The 18,348-nt window shown below is 42.6% G+C and overlaps 1 protein-coding gene across 2 annotated transcripts in view; it reads right to left on the minus strand.

The window, feature by feature from the left end:
- Positions 1 to 18,348, minus strand: part of plxdc2b (plexin domain containing 2b) — a 343,331-nt gene that overhangs the window by 107,094 nt on the left and 217,889 nt on the right. For both annotated transcript variants that reach the window (XM_048613860.1, XM_048613862.1), the window contains exon 5: positions 5,096 to 5,218. In XM_048613860.1, the coding sequence (XP_048469817.1) occupies positions 5,096 to 5,218 (123 nt within the window). The remainder of the gene's footprint in view (positions 1 to 5,095; positions 5,219 to 18,348) is intronic.

An 18,348-nucleotide genomic window follows, 5' to 3' on the forward strand; every position in this document is an offset into this window, starting at 1 on the left:
GTCCTTGTCCTTTTAAGTGGTAAAGGTTAAAGGTTTGTGAGGTGTTTTTGAAGAGGCCTTGCTGAGTTGCCACAGTGTATCCTATAGATGGTACTCACTGTGACTGTGCTGAAGAGGGTGAATGTTTAAGGAGGGTGCAATGCTGATCGAGTGGGCTGCTTTGTCCTGGACAGTGTCAAACTTCTTGAGTGTTGTTGGGGCTGCTCTCATCCAGGCAAGTGGGGAGTATTCCATCACACTCCTGACTTGTGCCTTCCAGGGTGCATAAGATTTCTGGAGTCAGAAAGTGAGTTACTCGCTTCAGAATTCTCAGCCTCTTCCTTCTTGCTGCCAGAGTATTTCTGTGTCTGGTCTGGGAATTTAATGATGAAAGATTCAACAATGATAATGTCGCTGAATATCAACAGAAGGTGGTTAGACCCTTTGTTAGGGAGATGCCCATTGTTTGGCACTTGCATTGTGCAATATACTACTTGCCATTTATCATTCAGTTAGTTCAGTTTGCTGGACAGCTGGGGTGTGATGCCATCAATGTGGGTTCAATTCCAACACTGACTAAGGTTACCGTAACAGACTCTCCTCAATCTTTCTTTATGCCTAAGGCATGGTGACTCTGAGGTTAAACTACCACCAGTTGTCTCTCTATACTGAGAGAGCAGCCCTATGGTCTGGGAGGACTATAGTGACTTTTAGTGTCTGAGAAGGTTGGTGGAACTGACCACTGTTCAATCAACAGTAAACATCCCCAGTTCTAACATAAGAATAGAGACAAAGTCATTAATGAAACAACTGAAGATGTTTGGGCCTAAGATACCATCCAGAGGAACTACTACATCAATGCCCTTAGACTAACATGACTGGCCTCGAACAACCACATCTATCCTTCCTTGTTATGTATAATTCCCAGGGTGACAGAACAGTTTCCTCCCAAATCTCACTGGTTTCAATTCTGTGAGGGCTCCTTGGTGCTACACTTGGTCACATGCTGCCTTAATGTTAAGGGGAGTCATCCTCACTGCTCTTCTGGAATTCAACTGTTTTGTTCACATTTGGACCAAGGTTGTACTGAGGTCAGAAGTGCAGTGGTCTGTTTGATGTCAAATTGGGCATTTATGAGCAATGTTCCCTCTAAAGTACTTGCAGGTGTAGTCATAAACTCATCCGGCAAAATATGCACACTGAAATGTTCTGAATATTCCACTGAGTTTGAGTGGAGTGAGGCTGAGCATCAATCGCAAGTATAACAGCATAAGCAGTTTGATAAAAGTGAGAAATGTGCACCTCTGTTTGGAGGAGCTACAAGTACAGGAGAATGGAAATATTTGATTGCAGGAGCAGCAAACAGTGCAGGAAGGGATTTCCTTGTTTTCCACTCCTGGCACGTAAGCATTACTGGCTGGGCCAGCATTTCTTGCCCATCCCTTGTTGCCCTTGAGAAGGTGGTGGTGAGCTGCCTTCTTCAACTGCTGCAGTCCATGCACTGTAGGTTGACCCACAATGTCATTAAAAAGTGAATTCCAAGGTTTCGACCCAATGACAATGAAGGGGCGGTGATATATTTCCAACTCAGGATGGTGAGTGGCTTGGAGGGCAACTTGCAGGTGTTGGCATATCCAGGTATCTGTCGCTCTTGTCCTTCTTGATGGAAGTAGTTTTGGCTCTGGAAGGTACTGTCTGAGAACATTTGGTGAATTTCTGCATTGCATCTTGTAGATAGTACACACTGCTGCGGCTGAGCATCGTGGTGGAGGGACTGGATTTTTGTGGATGTGGTGCTAATCAAATGGGTTGCTTTGTCTTGGATAGTGTCAAGCTTTTTGAGTGTTATTGGGGCTGTACTCATCCAGGCAAGTGGGGAATATTCCATCACACTCCTGACTTGCGCCTTATGATAGATAGTCTATAAGGAGTCGGGAGGTGAGGTACTCACTGAAGTATTCCCAGCCTTTGCCCTGCTCTCATAGTCACTGTGTTTATATGGTGAGTCCATTTGAGTTTCCAGTGAATGGTAGCGCTGGGGATGTTGATATTGAGGGATTCAGTGATAGTAACACCATTGAATGTCAAGGGGTGATGGTTAGACTGTCTCTGAGTGGATATGGTACTTGCTAGGCTTTTGTGTGGCATGATTATTACTTGCCACTTGTCAGCCCAAGCCTGGATATTGTCCAGATCTTGCTGCACTTGAACATGGACTGTTTCAGTATCTGAGGAGTCATGAATGGTGCTGAACATTATGCATTCATCAGCAAACATCCCCACTTCTGATCTTATGATGGAGGGAAGCTCATTGATGAAGGAGCTGACAATAATTTGGGCCTAAGACACTAACCAGAGGAACTCCTGCAGATATGTCCTGGAGCTGAGATGACTGACCTCCAGAAACCACCACTATCTTTCTACGTGCCAGGTATGACTCCAAACAGCAGACAGTTTCATCCCTGATTCCCACTGATTCCAGTTTTGCTAGGGCTCCTTCACGCCCCACTCGGTCAGACGTGGCCTTGATGTCAAAGGCTATCACTCTCAACTCACCTCTGGAATTCTGCTCTTTTGTCCATGTTTAAACCATGGCCATGATGATGTCAGGAGCTGAGTAGCCCTGGGAGAACCCAAACTGGGTGTCACTGAGCAGGTTATTGCTGAGTAGATGCTGTTTGATAGCACTGTTGATGACACCTTCCAACACTTTAATGACGATCGAGAGTAAACTGATGGCATGGTAAATGGCTGGGTTGGATTTGTCCTGCATTCTATGTTCGGGACATACCTGGGCAATGTTCCATATTGTCAGATAGACGCCAGTGTTGTAACTGTACTAGAAGACTTGGCTAGGGGTGCAGCAAGTTCTGCAGCACAAGCCTTCAGCACAATTGCCAGAATGTTATTAGGCCCCAAAGCCTTTGTAGTATCCAGTGCCTCCAAATGTTTCTTGATATCACAGTGAATCAAATTGGCTGGTATCTATGATGCTGGGGACCACAGGAGGAGCCTGTGATCTGTGATTAGAGACTCAGTGTGCACGCAGGGAGAAAGGTAATTGGTGATTGGAGACAGTGTGCACACCGGGAGAGAGAGGGAATCTGTGATTAGACAGTGTGCATGCTGGGAGAGAGGGAATCTGTGATTAGAGACACAGTGTGTGTGCTGGGAGAAAGAGGGAATCTGTGATTAGACATTGCATGTGCTGGGAGAGAGAGGGAATCTGTGATTAGAGTCACAGTATGCATGCTGGGAGAGAGGAGGAATCTTTCTTTGGAAGAATAGCAAGCCAGAATAGGAAAGAGGGAGCTGATCAGCAACATAAGGACTCTGAGACCCAGCAAAGAATGAGTTTCAGAAAATGAGAGTATTCCAATTTATCAGTCAAACATTGGGAAAATACCCTAGCAGCTGGTAAGTCTGTTAAAGGGAGAGGAGATGCTGATTTGAATGTAAGAAATACAACTCACAGAGCATCAAGTTGTCAGCCCTGGATTTGAGCAGGACATAGGAGTGCTCCCCACTTAGTAGTTTGCAATGGCCCAGGCGCCAAAAGATAAACATCAAGGTCATAAATCCACCATGATTCATTCCAGCCAGATAAACACGCACAGCCGCGGATGAAGTTGATCAATGGATATAACCTCAAAGAGCATCAAATGCTTTTGGGCCTGCAGGTTTATGATGCACATTGAGTTATTGATTGTCTATATGGACTGTATCAAACAAGCATCTAGGTTTAATATTTGCTTTGACACATACCTGTATATCAGACAGGTTCACTAAATCCATCTATGTTAATGGATAATGGATGTGATATCAGATTATTTGAGTTTTATTTCACTGTTTGACATGATGAATTAACTTTTAAGATTATTTTTAATCTAAGTGTGGACTTTCAAGCCGTGTGTTTTATCTTGTGCTTCATTTACTGTCCTGAAAGAATGATCCCTTGGGTCAGGAAAGGGGACTGATGAGTCCAGATGTGGGCCATGCGAGTACTGATAAAATGGATGGATGTGAGAGCAGCTAGAATGGGGTTGGGTGGGGGTGGGGTGATGCCGGGGGGGTTGGTGGGGTGGGGACAGCCTGAAGAGATGGAAATACAGCAAGTGCAGGGCCATAAGTTAGAATGGGAGATGTGAGAATAAAGGCAAAATAGGCTATGCAAGAGAAAGTGGAATAAGACATAGGACAAGTGAAAGGTTTACTTAGAAAGAGACAGAGAATAAGACATGTCTGAGTAGGAGAATGGGATGTGTGAAAGAATGTGTAGAATTGCACATGTGAGATAAAGTAGTATAGAATCAGTGATGACAGCAAGAACAGAACCTGTGAGAGTAAGAGGTGAGGCAGAATGGTTAGTGTGAAGAGAGGGTTAGCCCTTTTCTGTGCTGTGGACCACCATGGCTTTATGATATATTTGCCTTCTCAACAATTTTTAAATGTGGTACTAACCACGTAGCTGTTAACTGAATTTAAATTCTCCAGTTACTGTGATAGGATTTTACCTTATGTTCCTGGATGTCATCAGTCTCGGCCTCTGGATTTCTAGTCCAGTAACATAACCAGAATGTGACAGTGTTGTAGTGGTGGTGCCAATGAAGGTGAAGGAGAGATGGTTGGGCCATTTCTCAGGTGACATGGTTATTAGATAACGCTTATAGTATCTGTCACTTTTCAGTCGATCCTGGAAGTTGTCAAAATCTTGCTGAAGGCTGGCATGAGGTGCTCCATTATGAGAAGAGTTGCTTATTAATACTGCAGCATTATCTGCATATAGTACACTGTACTATTGACAGTGGCTCATAAAAATTATTGGTTTTTCTTTCGCAATATTTCAAGGAAAACAGAATGAAAAGCATTAGCAGTAAGACTACTGGACTGTAAACATAAGCAACAATTTGCAGATTACAACCTAACCCATTATCATAGGCTAAAAAGTGTTCAGAATTATCATTTAAATGTATTTGTCATTACCTGTTCAATTATTCATCCAATTTAAACCCAAAGCCCCTCTAAATAATTTCTAATAATATTTTAGGGAAGAAACAACGAGTATTTTTGAGGTTTAAGTTATCCTGCAAAATGTTTCAATAAAATTAATACTCACCGTTGTCGAAGTATCGAACAGTTGAATTCCTAGACACACTTGGGTCAAAATTAGCCATTAGTGGTGCGATGTACTGAGTAGCTGTTAACATACGGTGCACAACTTCCCCAGTGTAGATAAATCCTAGAGGACAGAATATTCTATGAAACTAGATCCAATATCCAATAAAACTGAAATTAAGTCTTGTAAGTAGTGTAACTCAAATTGAACAACTAATTCACCAGCTGTGCTTTCCATCAAAGAAATAAAAACCTTGAAGCAAATGATGACATAAAAATTACTACAGAGAAACAGGCTGTTCAGCATAATCAGTCTGTGCTGATGTTTATCCTACATGCAAATAGTCCAAAGCCCATGTATATGTCCTGTTCCCATATCCCTTCATTCATCTATCCTTCAACTATCGTAATCATCCAAGAAAAGTGATGATCTCGTAAATAAGTTCAGAAAAACTTGAGTCCACAGAACTCAGAAGCAACCAGGTATACTTCATGCCACTTCAGCAAGTTGGAGTTGAATAGACATTTAAACCTCTCCAACATATAAACAAGGAGCAAGAGTAGGTCATTAATTGATCCTGCTCCACCATTCAATAAGATCATGTCTGATCTTATTGTAATCTCAAATCCACATTCCTACCTAGCTCTAACAACCTTCTTTGTTTTGATTTGCTTGTCCTTATATCATGTCATAAAGTCAACACAGGAGGTCAGACAAACTAGACTGCAGAGAGCAAGCGAGTATGGATCAGGCATTGATAAAACTTTTGAGTATTGAGCTACAAACATGAGGATAACAGTTTGATGATGGCAACAGAGTGAGAGTCAGACAGAAACAGATATGTGGTCAGAAAATAGACAGTGAGAGATGTAGTCTGGAACATAATTAAATCAAACTTCCAGTCGGATGAGAGAGCCTAAAGTGGGTGAGAACCTCATCAGATTGGACATTTGGAAGCCAGTTCATTAAATAACATTAATGCCCTATGTAATTTTACACGGCAACAAATTGCAAAGCAAAATCTGAAAAATCATCAATAGAAATTTAGCATCATAGCACCAATGATCTCAAAATATCTTGTTAACTCTATTTTTATCAATATTTCACAGTTGTCATCAAGATGATTTACCATCACTGGTCTAGAACTAAACTTCATACAAATTGTTATAAAGACAAATGAACATATGAGCAACACTCAAAAATACCCATTATATCACAATTGAGGGGTCAAACAAACCACAAGTCAATTAGTTTACTGTTTGGAATTCAGGTGCCAGGTCATAAAATTAATTTAAAACCTCTGGCTTCAAAACATTTGCGCAGGAAGTAAATCATCTCAAAAAGGAGGAATGAAGAATGTTCATTGTCAGCCACCTTATTCAAAGTTGACTTCAATAGCTATTTCTGAATGAACTGAGGTATTTGATTTCACAGTATTTATATGTCAGTTGACTTACAATAAAGTCACCTTGCTTAACAGCAAGCTTGCGTAGATGAGCACAGTATTGTGGTTTCTCATACTCAGGAAGTGACAGCAAAAGTCTTTATTAAAATACAAAGAATATATAGGTGCTCTTGCACGTAGCATTATGAAGTACTGACCGTTCCAATTATTGGTATCTATTGGTACCTGGAAGAGAGAACTCAATGTGTATGAGAACTTCCACCTGGACATAATCCTTTAAAATAGCACAATGAACTTTCTTGGGCTCCTTGCCTCTAGTAAAACAGACTAATTCCCTGCCCACTGCCATTCTCAGCTCAGCTTCCTAGGATGTTACAAAAAAAACTGAAGGTGAACTACCAGAATGACATTTCATTTTTCCACTGGGGAGTTGATAGTCTTTTGGACAAAACATGGTCATTGTCAGCAGTGCCTCGATTTGTGGATAATATCTGCTCAGGGCCATGGAACTAAACAGGCCCATTCTTAACCCACAGATCTTTGGGAAAAAGGGGTAGAGAGTCCCGTGAGTCAGTGGGATCTGGAATGCAGGATTTTCCACCATACTGCCACATCATCAAGACATGTTGACTCAAAGCATCATACAGCTTGATGGACAGGTTATCACCATTCTGAATGACTGGTAGCCAGCTCCTCTGAGTCACTTATGTCAATGCTGCTGCACTTCAGAGTCCTTCAGCATATCATTAGTTTCTTTGTCCTCGCTGGCCACTTGTGAATTGAGACAACAGGACATGGTGGATTGACTCTTTTCAGCCATCAGGATACAGTGTCTGGTCCACCGTAATTAATTTTATCGACGTTTTGCCTGGAAGCCTGAAAAGCAGGCCATAACCTCTGCCCTTACTTACAACCTTATAAAAGTGACACATGTTTGTTGCTGACTGAACCGGCAGATAGCGTGATAATTCTACTATTATATACTTCCACTCGACTTGTCTTTGGTTTTTCACTTGTACCAGTTCTTTTGCTTTACACCATCTTCCTCACATCACTTAATCTGTCCTGCCTTCCACTCCAGCCAAGTAAGGCTGACACAACAGTTACACTGGGTACACACACACAGTCACGCAAACAGCAGTGAGATAATAAGCAGATAATCTGTTAGGAAATGTTTATTGCAAAAATCCTTCCATCACAATGGCACTCACGTTTCAGTCAGCAACAAACATGTGTCACTTTTATAAGGTTGTAAGTTCAGTTATCAGTGGAGAGACTTGAGCATAAACCCAGAACCACACTTCAGTGCAACATTGCAGCAATTTTGTGTTGTTGGTGGTACCATACTTCATATGAGATGTGAATTTGGAGTCACATGCAATCATAACACCAGGAGGCATTGGAGCAGAAGTAGGCCATTGGTCCCAGAGTTTGCTCTGCCCCTTTCCTGTCCTTTCCCCATTACCTTTATTTCCCTTATTGATTAAAAATCTGTCTATCTCAGCCTTGAATATACTTAGTGACACAGTCTCCACAGCCCTCTGTGGTAAATTTGTAATTTTTACAAATTCATCACCCTCTGAGAGAAGAAATTTCTCTTCATCTCTGTCTTAACTGGGTGTGACCCCTTACTATGAGTTATACTGTCTGGTTCAAGACTCTCTACCAAAGGATAACAACTTCTACACATCTACCCTATCAAGTCCCCTAAGAATCTGATCTATTTCAATAAGGTTGCCTCTTATTCTTCTCAACATCAATGAGTTCAGACCCAAGCTACTCAGCCTCTCCTCATAAGACAGTCCCTCCCCGCCCTGGATCAACCTTGTGACATTTTGTGGACTGCCTCCAATGCCAGCATATCTTTCTTTAGGGTGGCACAGTGGCTCAATGGTTAGCACTGCTGCCTCATAGCTCTAAGGGACTCTGGTTCAATTCCACCCTTGGGCGACTGTCTGTGTGGAGTTTGCACATTCTCCCCATGTCTGTGTGGGTTTCCTCCTGGTGTTCCGGCTTCCTCCCACAGCCCAAAGATGTGTAGGCTAGGTGGATTGGCCATGCTAAATTGCCCATAGTGACCAGGGATATGTAGATTAGGTGGGTTATAGGGGAATGGGTCTGGGTGGGATGCTCTGAGGGTTGGTGTGGACTTGTTGGGCTGAAGGGCCTGTTTCCAACCTGTAGGGATTCTATGATAAGGAGACCAAAACTGTTCATAGTATTCTAGATTTATGCTCAAGTCAATATTAAAAATATTGTGGCATTATTTCAAAGATCCAGAAACTGCTCACTAGTACACCGGCCAATATTTATACCTCAAACAACATCAACAGTGGAGAAACTTGAGCATAAACCCAGACCCACACTTCAGTTCTTTGTTCTTTCTTATACATAGCTGTGTGTAAATTGGATGATACATTTCCTGAATTACAAGTGACTACGGTGATGCACATTCAAACCCCTCAGAGAACTAGTAGGACATCAAATTAATGAGACACATGTCTGCTTATTCGAAAATAACCTTGTTTCTGATTTTGCAGCAAACAAGCAGTGTGAAATAAGTTTGGATTCTGTACTTCCCCAGAATAAGCACTCTATCTGAGGGTCTGAATTTGGCAGTGAGACTAAAGGTTGGTGCAGAAAGTAGGTGCTGCTCTTGTTCAGCGGACCAAACGCAGGAACTGTACTGCCGCTTCCCAAGATGGGAAACCAGGCTAATGCTGAGGTAGGAGGTGGTGCCATACTGAAGGTACTGTCAATATTGTATTCCTGAGGAGATCACCACATCTCCCCCACAACCCACCCCCAGCATAAGAGTTGTGTCTCTTCGTAATGATTAAAAGTTCTTCCTCCTTTTGACTCCAGAAGGAGACACAGCACACAACAAGAAAAGAAAAGGCCACATACCTTTTTATCTTTGTCCCCACGGAGGGGGAGTTGGCAAAACATGAGGGTGACCATGTGAATGCTGATGCCAAGGTCGGTGTATACATCTAACAGGCTGAGAGAATGAGCCAATGCACAAGGATATACCTGGCATATTGGTAGACACAAAGGTCTATACACACACACTATATATTATATATAATGTATTAATATATTGTTTTATATATGTGTATATATATATGTAAATAAAACTATATATTAATACATATATATGTTGGGTATAATTACAACATTTAAAAAGATATTTGGACTGTTACATGGATGGGAAAGGTCTAGAGGGATATGGGCCAAAGCCAGGCAAATGGGACTGGTTCAGTTTAGGAAACCTGGTTGGCATCGACAAATTGGGGTGGAGGGCCTGTTTCCACGCTCTATGACTCTAGTTAGTGAATGTCAGAGATGTACAAAGACCTGCATGTCATCACCTTCATTGTGAGCCCCATACAGTATGAGAAGGATGTATGAAGATTGTGATACATGGAGTTTCCAGGAGACCCCATCCGTCTCAGGTGAGCAGGGATGTACGAGTGTGCACGGACAAAAGATCAGCTATCGTTTGCTCCTAGGGCTCATCTCTGGACACTTCTGGTACATGCTGTCAGAGAAGGCTCTTGCACTTGTGAAGCAAGCCCTGAGCATGCTGGATCCCTCCAAGCCTCAGGGAAGCAAAGGACAGTTGTCAAAGTCATCTCACCTATGGAACAGCACGATCAGCAGTCTGCCTCCAGCTCAGCCGCAACAGCAAGTATCCCACCTCGTGGGGACATTTGTAAAATAAATAACAAGAACACCTAGCAGCACTAAGTGTTGATGGGTGATCACAACTTATAAATGAAGTCTTGTATCTGTTGTGAAGCTCAATATTTCTTTCACTCACTTTTGCTGTTTCTCATTCTAATACATGCTGTCCTTTGAAACCTCACTGAGAGAATTGCTCCTTCAATAGGCTTAAAGTGTTGAACCAAGGTGCATCTGTTCAGATCCTCAGTCCTGTCACTGTGCACCCAGTGACATCACTAGTGATGAAGTGCAAAATGAAGGGGAGGGATGGTAGGATGATTAAAAGGTCAGACTTCATTGGAATCTTTCTGAAAGGACAGAGGGGTAAGTGGAAACAGATTTGTACTCATGTCGATATACTGTGGAGCTGGAGGAAGGTCAGGCAGCATCAGACGATTAGGAGAGTCGATATTTCGGGTCGGGCAGGACTGGGGAGGGGGAAGAGAGCTGGAAAATAAATAGAGGAAAGAGCGATGGGGGTGGGGAAAGGTAGGTGGGATGGCAATAGGTAGATGCAGGTAGTGGGTAGTGGGGATTGGTCGGCGGGAAGGGTGGGGTGGATAGGTGGGGAAGAAGATGGACAGGTTGTGTCAGGTCAAGGAGGCAGGGTTGAGAGGGATGGTTGGACATGGGTTGGACATGTGGTATCATTGTGGCACTGGAGGAGGCCCAGGATGGACATGTCACCCAGGGAGTGTGAGGGGAAGTTGAAATGGTTGGCAACCAGAAGGTGTTGTTGATTATAGCGTATGGAGCGCAGATGCTCCACAAATCAATCCCCGAGTCTGTGCTTGGTCTCACCGATGTAGAGGAGGCTACATCGGGAGCAACAGATACAGTCAACCAGGTTGGAGGACGTACAGGTGAATCCCTGTCAGATTTGGAAAGTTTGTTTTAGGCCTTGGGTGGAGGTGAGAGGGGGAGGTGTAGCGGCAGGTGTAGCACCTCCTGCAGTTGCAGGGAAAGGTGTCAAGTGTGGTGGGGTTGGTGGGGAATGTGGAACGGATGAGGAAGTTGCAGAGTGAGCAGTCCCTATGAAAGGCAGATAGGGGTGGGGAGGAAAATATCTGTTTGGTGGTTGGATTGGATTGCAGGTGGCAGAAATGGCGGAGGATGATGTGCTGGATGCAGAGGTTGGGGGGGTGGTATGTGAGGACCAGGGGGACTCTGTCCTTATATTTGTTGGGGGGAGGGGGTTTGAGGGCAGAAGTGCTGGGAAATGCAAGAGATGCAGTTGAGGGAATTTTTGATCAACAGTGGGCTGTACAGTCTATTCTGTGCACATCTTTTGTGCACATGGCCCTATTGGCACGCCTCTTTGGGCCCTTCTCCAGAAAGCTCACATTGACCTTGGTCCCGAGGTTGAAGTATTCTCATCGGTGCCTGGATCCCTCTCTCTGAGCCTCTGCCACAGGGTGTCAATGGACAATGCCCAGTACAGCTGGCCTCTCTTATTCCTATACTTTCAATGCAGTCAAACCCATTACCTACTGAGGCTGACAGGTGGCCTTATAAAGGTTTATAAAATCATGAGGGGCATAGATAGGGTCTTTTTCCTGGAGTGGGGAAATCCAAATCTAGAGGGAATAGGTTTAAGGTGCATGGGAAAAGATTAAAAAAGTACCTGACGGGTAACTTTTTCATGCAGATGGTTGTGCGTGTATGCAATGAGCTGCCAGTGGTGGAGGTGGGTACAAAGACAACATTTAAGAGGCACCTGGATGAGTATATGAATAGGAAGGGATTAGAGGGATTATGGGCCAAATGCTGGAAAATGGGGCTAGGTCAGATTGGGATGTCTGGTTGGCATGGATGGAATTGGACTAGGGTCTGTTTCCATGCTGTATGAATCTATGACTCTATAGCTCTACTGAACTTGTCCTTGAACTTGAGATCTTTCCTCAGATCAATTGCCACTGTTTCTTTGTGATGCTCTCAGCATATAACAATGGCAATTGTTACGGACCAGACCAAACCTCCTCAAAACATGTCAAGCAGATGGCCTCAACCTTATTTTTTTCTGATTTTGAAGGCAAGTACCAGGCGTTGTGTTTGAGATGCAATTCGGTTGGTCAAACAATCAGGATTGAAGCAAAACACACTTTATTCACACATTATAGTTAAAGTACGGACAAAGAAAAAATTGGCTTGACCGTAACTCTATCAAAATACTTAATAAAACAATAGAGTACTCATTGATTGTTCCAATATAGTAACATCTCATAAGCACACCCTTGTCAAAGGCAAATTCATTAACATAGTTTGTCTCACATGCAATTATAGCAGCAGGAAGAGAACCCCAGCTTTTAGGTGTTACAGGGAAGGGGTAAACAGCTTCCACATCCAGCTTCAAGACCCCAGCAACTGCTACTGAAACTAAAAATCCTCGTTCTGTGGAAGCTTGACCCCACCCAATTAGGTTGCTTCTATTGTTCCAACTTTAAAAAAAACCTCAAGGCCTCACAAACTGTTTACTTTGTTGGCTTGGAACAGTCCACTCAGCACCTATGTCTCAACCTCATAGAATCATAAAATACCTACAGTGTGGAAGCAGGCCATTTGGCCCATCAAATATATACTGACCCAACGAAGAGCATTCCACCACTCTTCATAAAAAAAGTCATTGAATCATCACTCAATATTTGAAAGATGGGAAGAGCTTTCAGGCCAGCTTCACAAAGGGTTTCTGTCCTGTACCCTTTGCTGGGCTGAACGGTACAGTGACAGATAGAACTTACTTGCTGCGATGGTCTAGCAGTGTGTATCTTTTGACAACATACATTGCAATAAGTTGTGTGTAAAGCAGTCAATCACTGTTGTATACAGATCTTAGTCATTGTTTTCTTCAGAGTAACCACACATAATCATCACGTACAAGGTTTTCAATGTTTTCTTTCACATAAGGAACCATGAAATTATCTACACAAATATGGTGCTATTCACTTTAATCTGAGTTTCTTTTAAATACTACTATAATTTCCTCAGAAGGAAAGTTACTTTCCTTTGTAACACATTGAAGTCAACTTTGTATATGGTGGAGTTATCTGTCCAGCTCCGTGACCGTTTTTCCAAATCCTACATTCCATGAACAATTCAGACCATTCTAGATGTCATTAATTGATTTATATTTATATAAATTACAGTTCACAGGCAATTTGTTCCCTTTCTACCGGATTTTTAATGCAGGATGTAAGCAACTCAGGAAACGCTGACCATGCCTGACTCTGTAGATCTTAGGTTATGAATTTACTGCACAACCTTTAAAAATGAGTTACCTACTGTAGCTCTGTTACAGGAAGCTAAACTTATTCATGCAGTCTAAGTGCTTCCGCATGTTTCTGGTTGAGAAAGCTCAGGCCTGTCACTAGTTCACAGTACCTGTAAATAGACACTCCTTTGGGATGATGTGAGAACCGTATAACAGCTTCAAACACAGGATCTGAAGCCAGTTAGAGGCCCTGAGTGAATCCGGTGAAACTGCTGATTTCTGATAATCCGCTACTATTATATTATCCCACTGCAAACATGTTTTTCATTGTTCAAGTGTTGGCTTGGCATCAAGTGGAGTAATTTCCAATTAGCATTTTTGTCTAAAAAAAACATGATGAACCCAAACCAATTCATTGCATAGGGATCATCACACATAGACAGATGCTACTTAACCTGCTGAATATTGTCAGTGTATCCTGTTTTTATTTCAGATTTCCAGCATCTGGTTTTTTGCTTTTGTACTGGATTTCCTTTCCCGCTTCTGACATCCCACTTCCCCTTTCATTCCACAATTGCTTCTGATTGATTATCTGCGGATGGTCTAAGTGTGTATCTCAAACTTCCCGCTACCTATCCCTCAACACCACTATTGCAATCCTGTATGGTTTGCCATTCAGGTATCCAAAAACTACAGACAGGGTCTGCCCAGATTACTTTTGTCTTTCACTTTCTTTTTATTACTCTTCCGCAAGCTCCTGTTCCCCTTCTGCTTACCATGTAGATGGTAGCAGTGGTTGTCCCCTCATAAGGGTGAGATTGTGTATCCAAGGCACTGAATGTATGTTTTGGGATGCCGGAATTCTGATCTACGACATCTGGCAGCATGTCTTTTTTATGTTATACATTGTGTGTGCATGTTGTGTTGTGTTTAATGTTTGTGTGTGTTGCACACTGGAGAGAGGAGACATGTGATCAATGGCTATCCTTGCTGTCTAGTAGTCACCCATTAGTGTGCCATGGTGGCTTGAATACAGGTGGCACAGCTAATTCCAGCAGAATGAAGGCATCAAGCCAGGATACCCAGCACTGAGGGTGCATACTTCACTCCTCATGGATGCACACCCAGTCGATGCAGAGGAAGTGGAATCCATTTCAGTTCTAGTATATAGCAGAGTTGACATGAAATGCCTGCAAAGCCATGAAAGTGCATTATGCACAATGGAGCTGCCTGCAGTCCCAGCACCTGCTGGCAAGAGTGAATAAAATGTTGCTCACTCTCACTGACCTCCCGTGTGGGTGGCAAATTATGGTGTATTGCAATGATTTCTAACTCCAACCAGGAAGAAAGCAGAAGTGCAAACATTCATCCCCTGGGTCATCTCCTTTGTGCACGGGCCTTCAAATCAGGAAAGAAGTCTTTGTTCTGATGAAGAGTGACCAGACTCGAAACATTAGCTCTCCTTTCTCTCCAGACCTGCAGAGTTTCATAAGCAATTTCTGTTTTCGAGGGTGAAAATTCTTTCAGCCACCACACTATTCCCTGTAGACCTAGAACTCAAAATACCTGTACAGACATCTATATCAATCACTAAACACTTATTGAACCATAGTGACAGAATAAATCAAGCAGAAACTAACTAGCAAGATGGTAATGATTCCTGTAAATAGTTCTGACTGGGGGATGGTGTGGGTCTAATTCTTCTGTCTGCTCCATGTGTGTATAATTGTGAAAGGTTAACAGAGGACATTGGCTGGAGCTTTGAGCTTCAAAATGGCGTCACAGGCATCAAATCAGTGACAGAGGCTGACTGACAATCTGATCTGAACATTCAAATGTTAGCTGTGTGTGCAGCAAAACCCTCACCGAGATGTATGCTGAATTGCTTTGTCCATGGTATTTGATGCCGAACAAGCCGGACAGAAAGAAATTTGACAAGTTTGTTGTCTGCTCCATGATAGTTTGGATTTGCAAAAAACACTAACTCAAGTACAAAGGTAAAAATATTATCTGCAGCTCTTGCATATGGGGTAAAGTACACACTAAGTGTATTTTCCTAATTAATATAATGGGCTGTGACCTCTTCAGGAATCAATAAGGTAGTAGTATGCTTTTTTTAAAAAAATGACAGCTGGGTTTCTTTCCGTGAAATTTAAAAGGTCAACTAAGGTTTCTACTCCTGCATCAGTTCTCATATCTGTCTCAACTCTGCAGACTAATTGCACAAAAATCTTTACTGGGTTTCAACTTAATTGCCCAGTGATGATGTGCACAGAATTCCAGGATGTGTTGTTAACACTAATGGCATCCTCACATAAACTTAATTTGGAAAGAAAAATCACAGTGGTAAAGAGAAAACAATTATACCAGTACGCTTAGAGAACAGAAGAGGGAAAGACCAATGCGCAAGAGAATTGATGGAAGAGGTAAGGTCAAGTTGTTAAAAGAAATGCAAATGCCAATTCTGATCAAAACTGAGAATCAAAGCTATTCCTTGGCATAGCTGCAGAAATATGATTACTGTGCGCTAGATAATCCAATACCTCTTCAAACACCAATATTGTAGACAATTGTACAATGAGCTTGTTCACTCAGCTCTGAAGACAGTGCTACCCAAGAATCGGAGTGAGGCAAATTTCTTGTGTCAATATTTGGCTAAAATATCAACAGAAAGAAACCACCTTTAATTCAGCCTGTTTTAAAATGGTGGCAGAAGTCACATGATCTACAAAAGTAGCCAAGTTTCTCTGAAATTGAATCATCAAGAGACATGCCTGGGCAGCTCCCCCTGCGGTCGTTCACCCCTGCTGTCTAAAGAAAAACCTGAAGCTAATAAGCAACAGACTTTCTGCCTGCAGGCATGTGCAGGGCCAAAGGGAGTCCCTGACTCCAGCATCTGCAGTTCTTACTATCTCTACCGAAACCCATTGTGTGGAAAAGAATGCTGAAGACTCCTTTGCCTTTTTCAACTTGAAGGCCTTGATGACACCAGTCATTAATATGGATTCTATTAATATGGATTTTCCCCATTTTTTGCCAACAGCTAGCTATCATTTGATCTAAACATGACTGAAGAACTAAGATTCTAAGCTGGCCTGAGATAGTAGGAACCCCTGTTTGTTACAACAGACAGTAACATCAAGGCGACCAGTGCTCTGGAATAGTACCAGCAGCTTGCTCACACATTTTTTTTCCTTCAAACTCAGACCATAACTCTGTCATAAGTTCGTATACACTAGCGAGATAACAGAATTTAAAACTAAAAGGAATTTCAGGGCGATAGCATCCACTGGAGAAAAATATTGACTGAAGTTTAAGAGATGCTGTCCCCTGAAGAACAACCAGCTTACATTGGCAGCAATATCACTGGAATTTCAAGACCACCAAAGGAACATTGGACCATATACTTCTTTTTAATTATGGACGTTAACTTTGTTCCAATCCTACCTGATAAACCTGTTAGAATTCTTTGAGGAAATAACAAGCAGGTTAGACCAAGGAGAGCCAATTGTCTACCTGGACTTCCAGAAGGCCTTTGACAAGGTGCCACACAGGAGGCTGCTGAGTAAGATAAGGGCCCATGGTGTTAGAGGCAAGGTACTAGCATGGATAGAAGATTGGCTGTCTGGCAGAAAGCAGAGAGTGGGGTTAAAAGGATCTTTCTCAGGATGGCAGCTGGTGACAAGTGGTGTTCCACAAGGGTCAGTGTTGGAACCACAACTTTTCACTTTGTACATTAATGGCATTTTGGCTACGTTTGCAGATGGTACAAAGATAGGTAGAGGGACAGGTACTATTGAGGATGTGGGGAGGCTGCAGAAGGATTTGGACACGTTAGGAGAGTGAGTAAAGAAGTGGCAGATGGGGTACAATGTGGGAAAGTGTGAGGTCATGCACTTTGGTAAGAAGAATAGAGGTGTGGACTATTTTCTAAATGGGGAGAAACTTCAGAAGTCTGAAGTGCAAAGAGACTTGGGAGTTCTAGTCCAGGATTCTCTCAAGGTAAACTTGCAGGTTGAGTCAGTAGTCAGGAATGTAAATGCAACTTTGGCATTTATTTTGAGAGGACTTGAATATAAAAACAGGGATGTACTACTGAGGCTTTATAAGACTCTGGTCAGGCCACATTTGGAGTATTGCGTGCAGTTCTGGGCCCCATATCTCAGGAAAGACGTACAGGCCCTGGAGCGAGTTCAGAGGAGGTTCACGAGAATGGTCCCAGGAATGAAAAGCTTCACATATGAGGAACATTTGAGGACTTTGGGTCTATACTTGATGGAGTTTAGAAGGATGAGGGGTGATCTAATTGAAACTTACAGAATACTGAATGGCCTGGACAGAGTGGATGTTGGGAAGATGTTTCCATTGGCAGGAGAAACTAGGACCTGAGGGCACAGACTTAGAGTAAAAGGAAGACCTTTTAGAACGGAGATAAGGAGAAACTTCTTCAGCCAGAGAGTGGTGAATCTATGGAATTCACTGCTACAGAAGGCTGTGGAGGCCAGGTCATTGAGTATATTTAAGATGGAGATAGTTCGGTTCTTGATTGTCAAGGGGATCAAGGCTTACGGGGAGAAAGCGGGAGAATGGGGTTGAGAAACTTATCAGCCATGATTGAATGGCGGAGCAGACTCGATGGGCTGAATGGCCTAATTTCTGCTCATGTGTCTTATGGTCTCTCCCACTCTGTAACTTGTTCTGCTTTTGTACCTTGGTGTGTTTGTGTGTATCACAGATTTTGGTATAGATTTTACCATATCAATAAGTTTTGTACTTTACTTGAGTGAGCTTTTTCATAAAACTAACTCCTTGTTTTTAAGAACTCAAGAGATCTGTCAGGATTACTTCTTTATGTAGCCTTAGATAGTTAAATGCATAATGAATTCAGAAATCACAGTCCGAATATTATGGACC

The sequence above is a fragment of the Rhincodon typus genome, chromosome 2, assembly GCF_021869965.1.
Source record: "Rhincodon typus isolate 14 chromosome 2, sRhiTyp1.1, whole genome shotgun sequence".
In the NCBI taxonomy this organism is placed as follows: Eukaryota; Metazoa; Chordata; class Chondrichthyes; order Orectolobiformes; family Rhincodontidae; genus Rhincodon; species Rhincodon typus.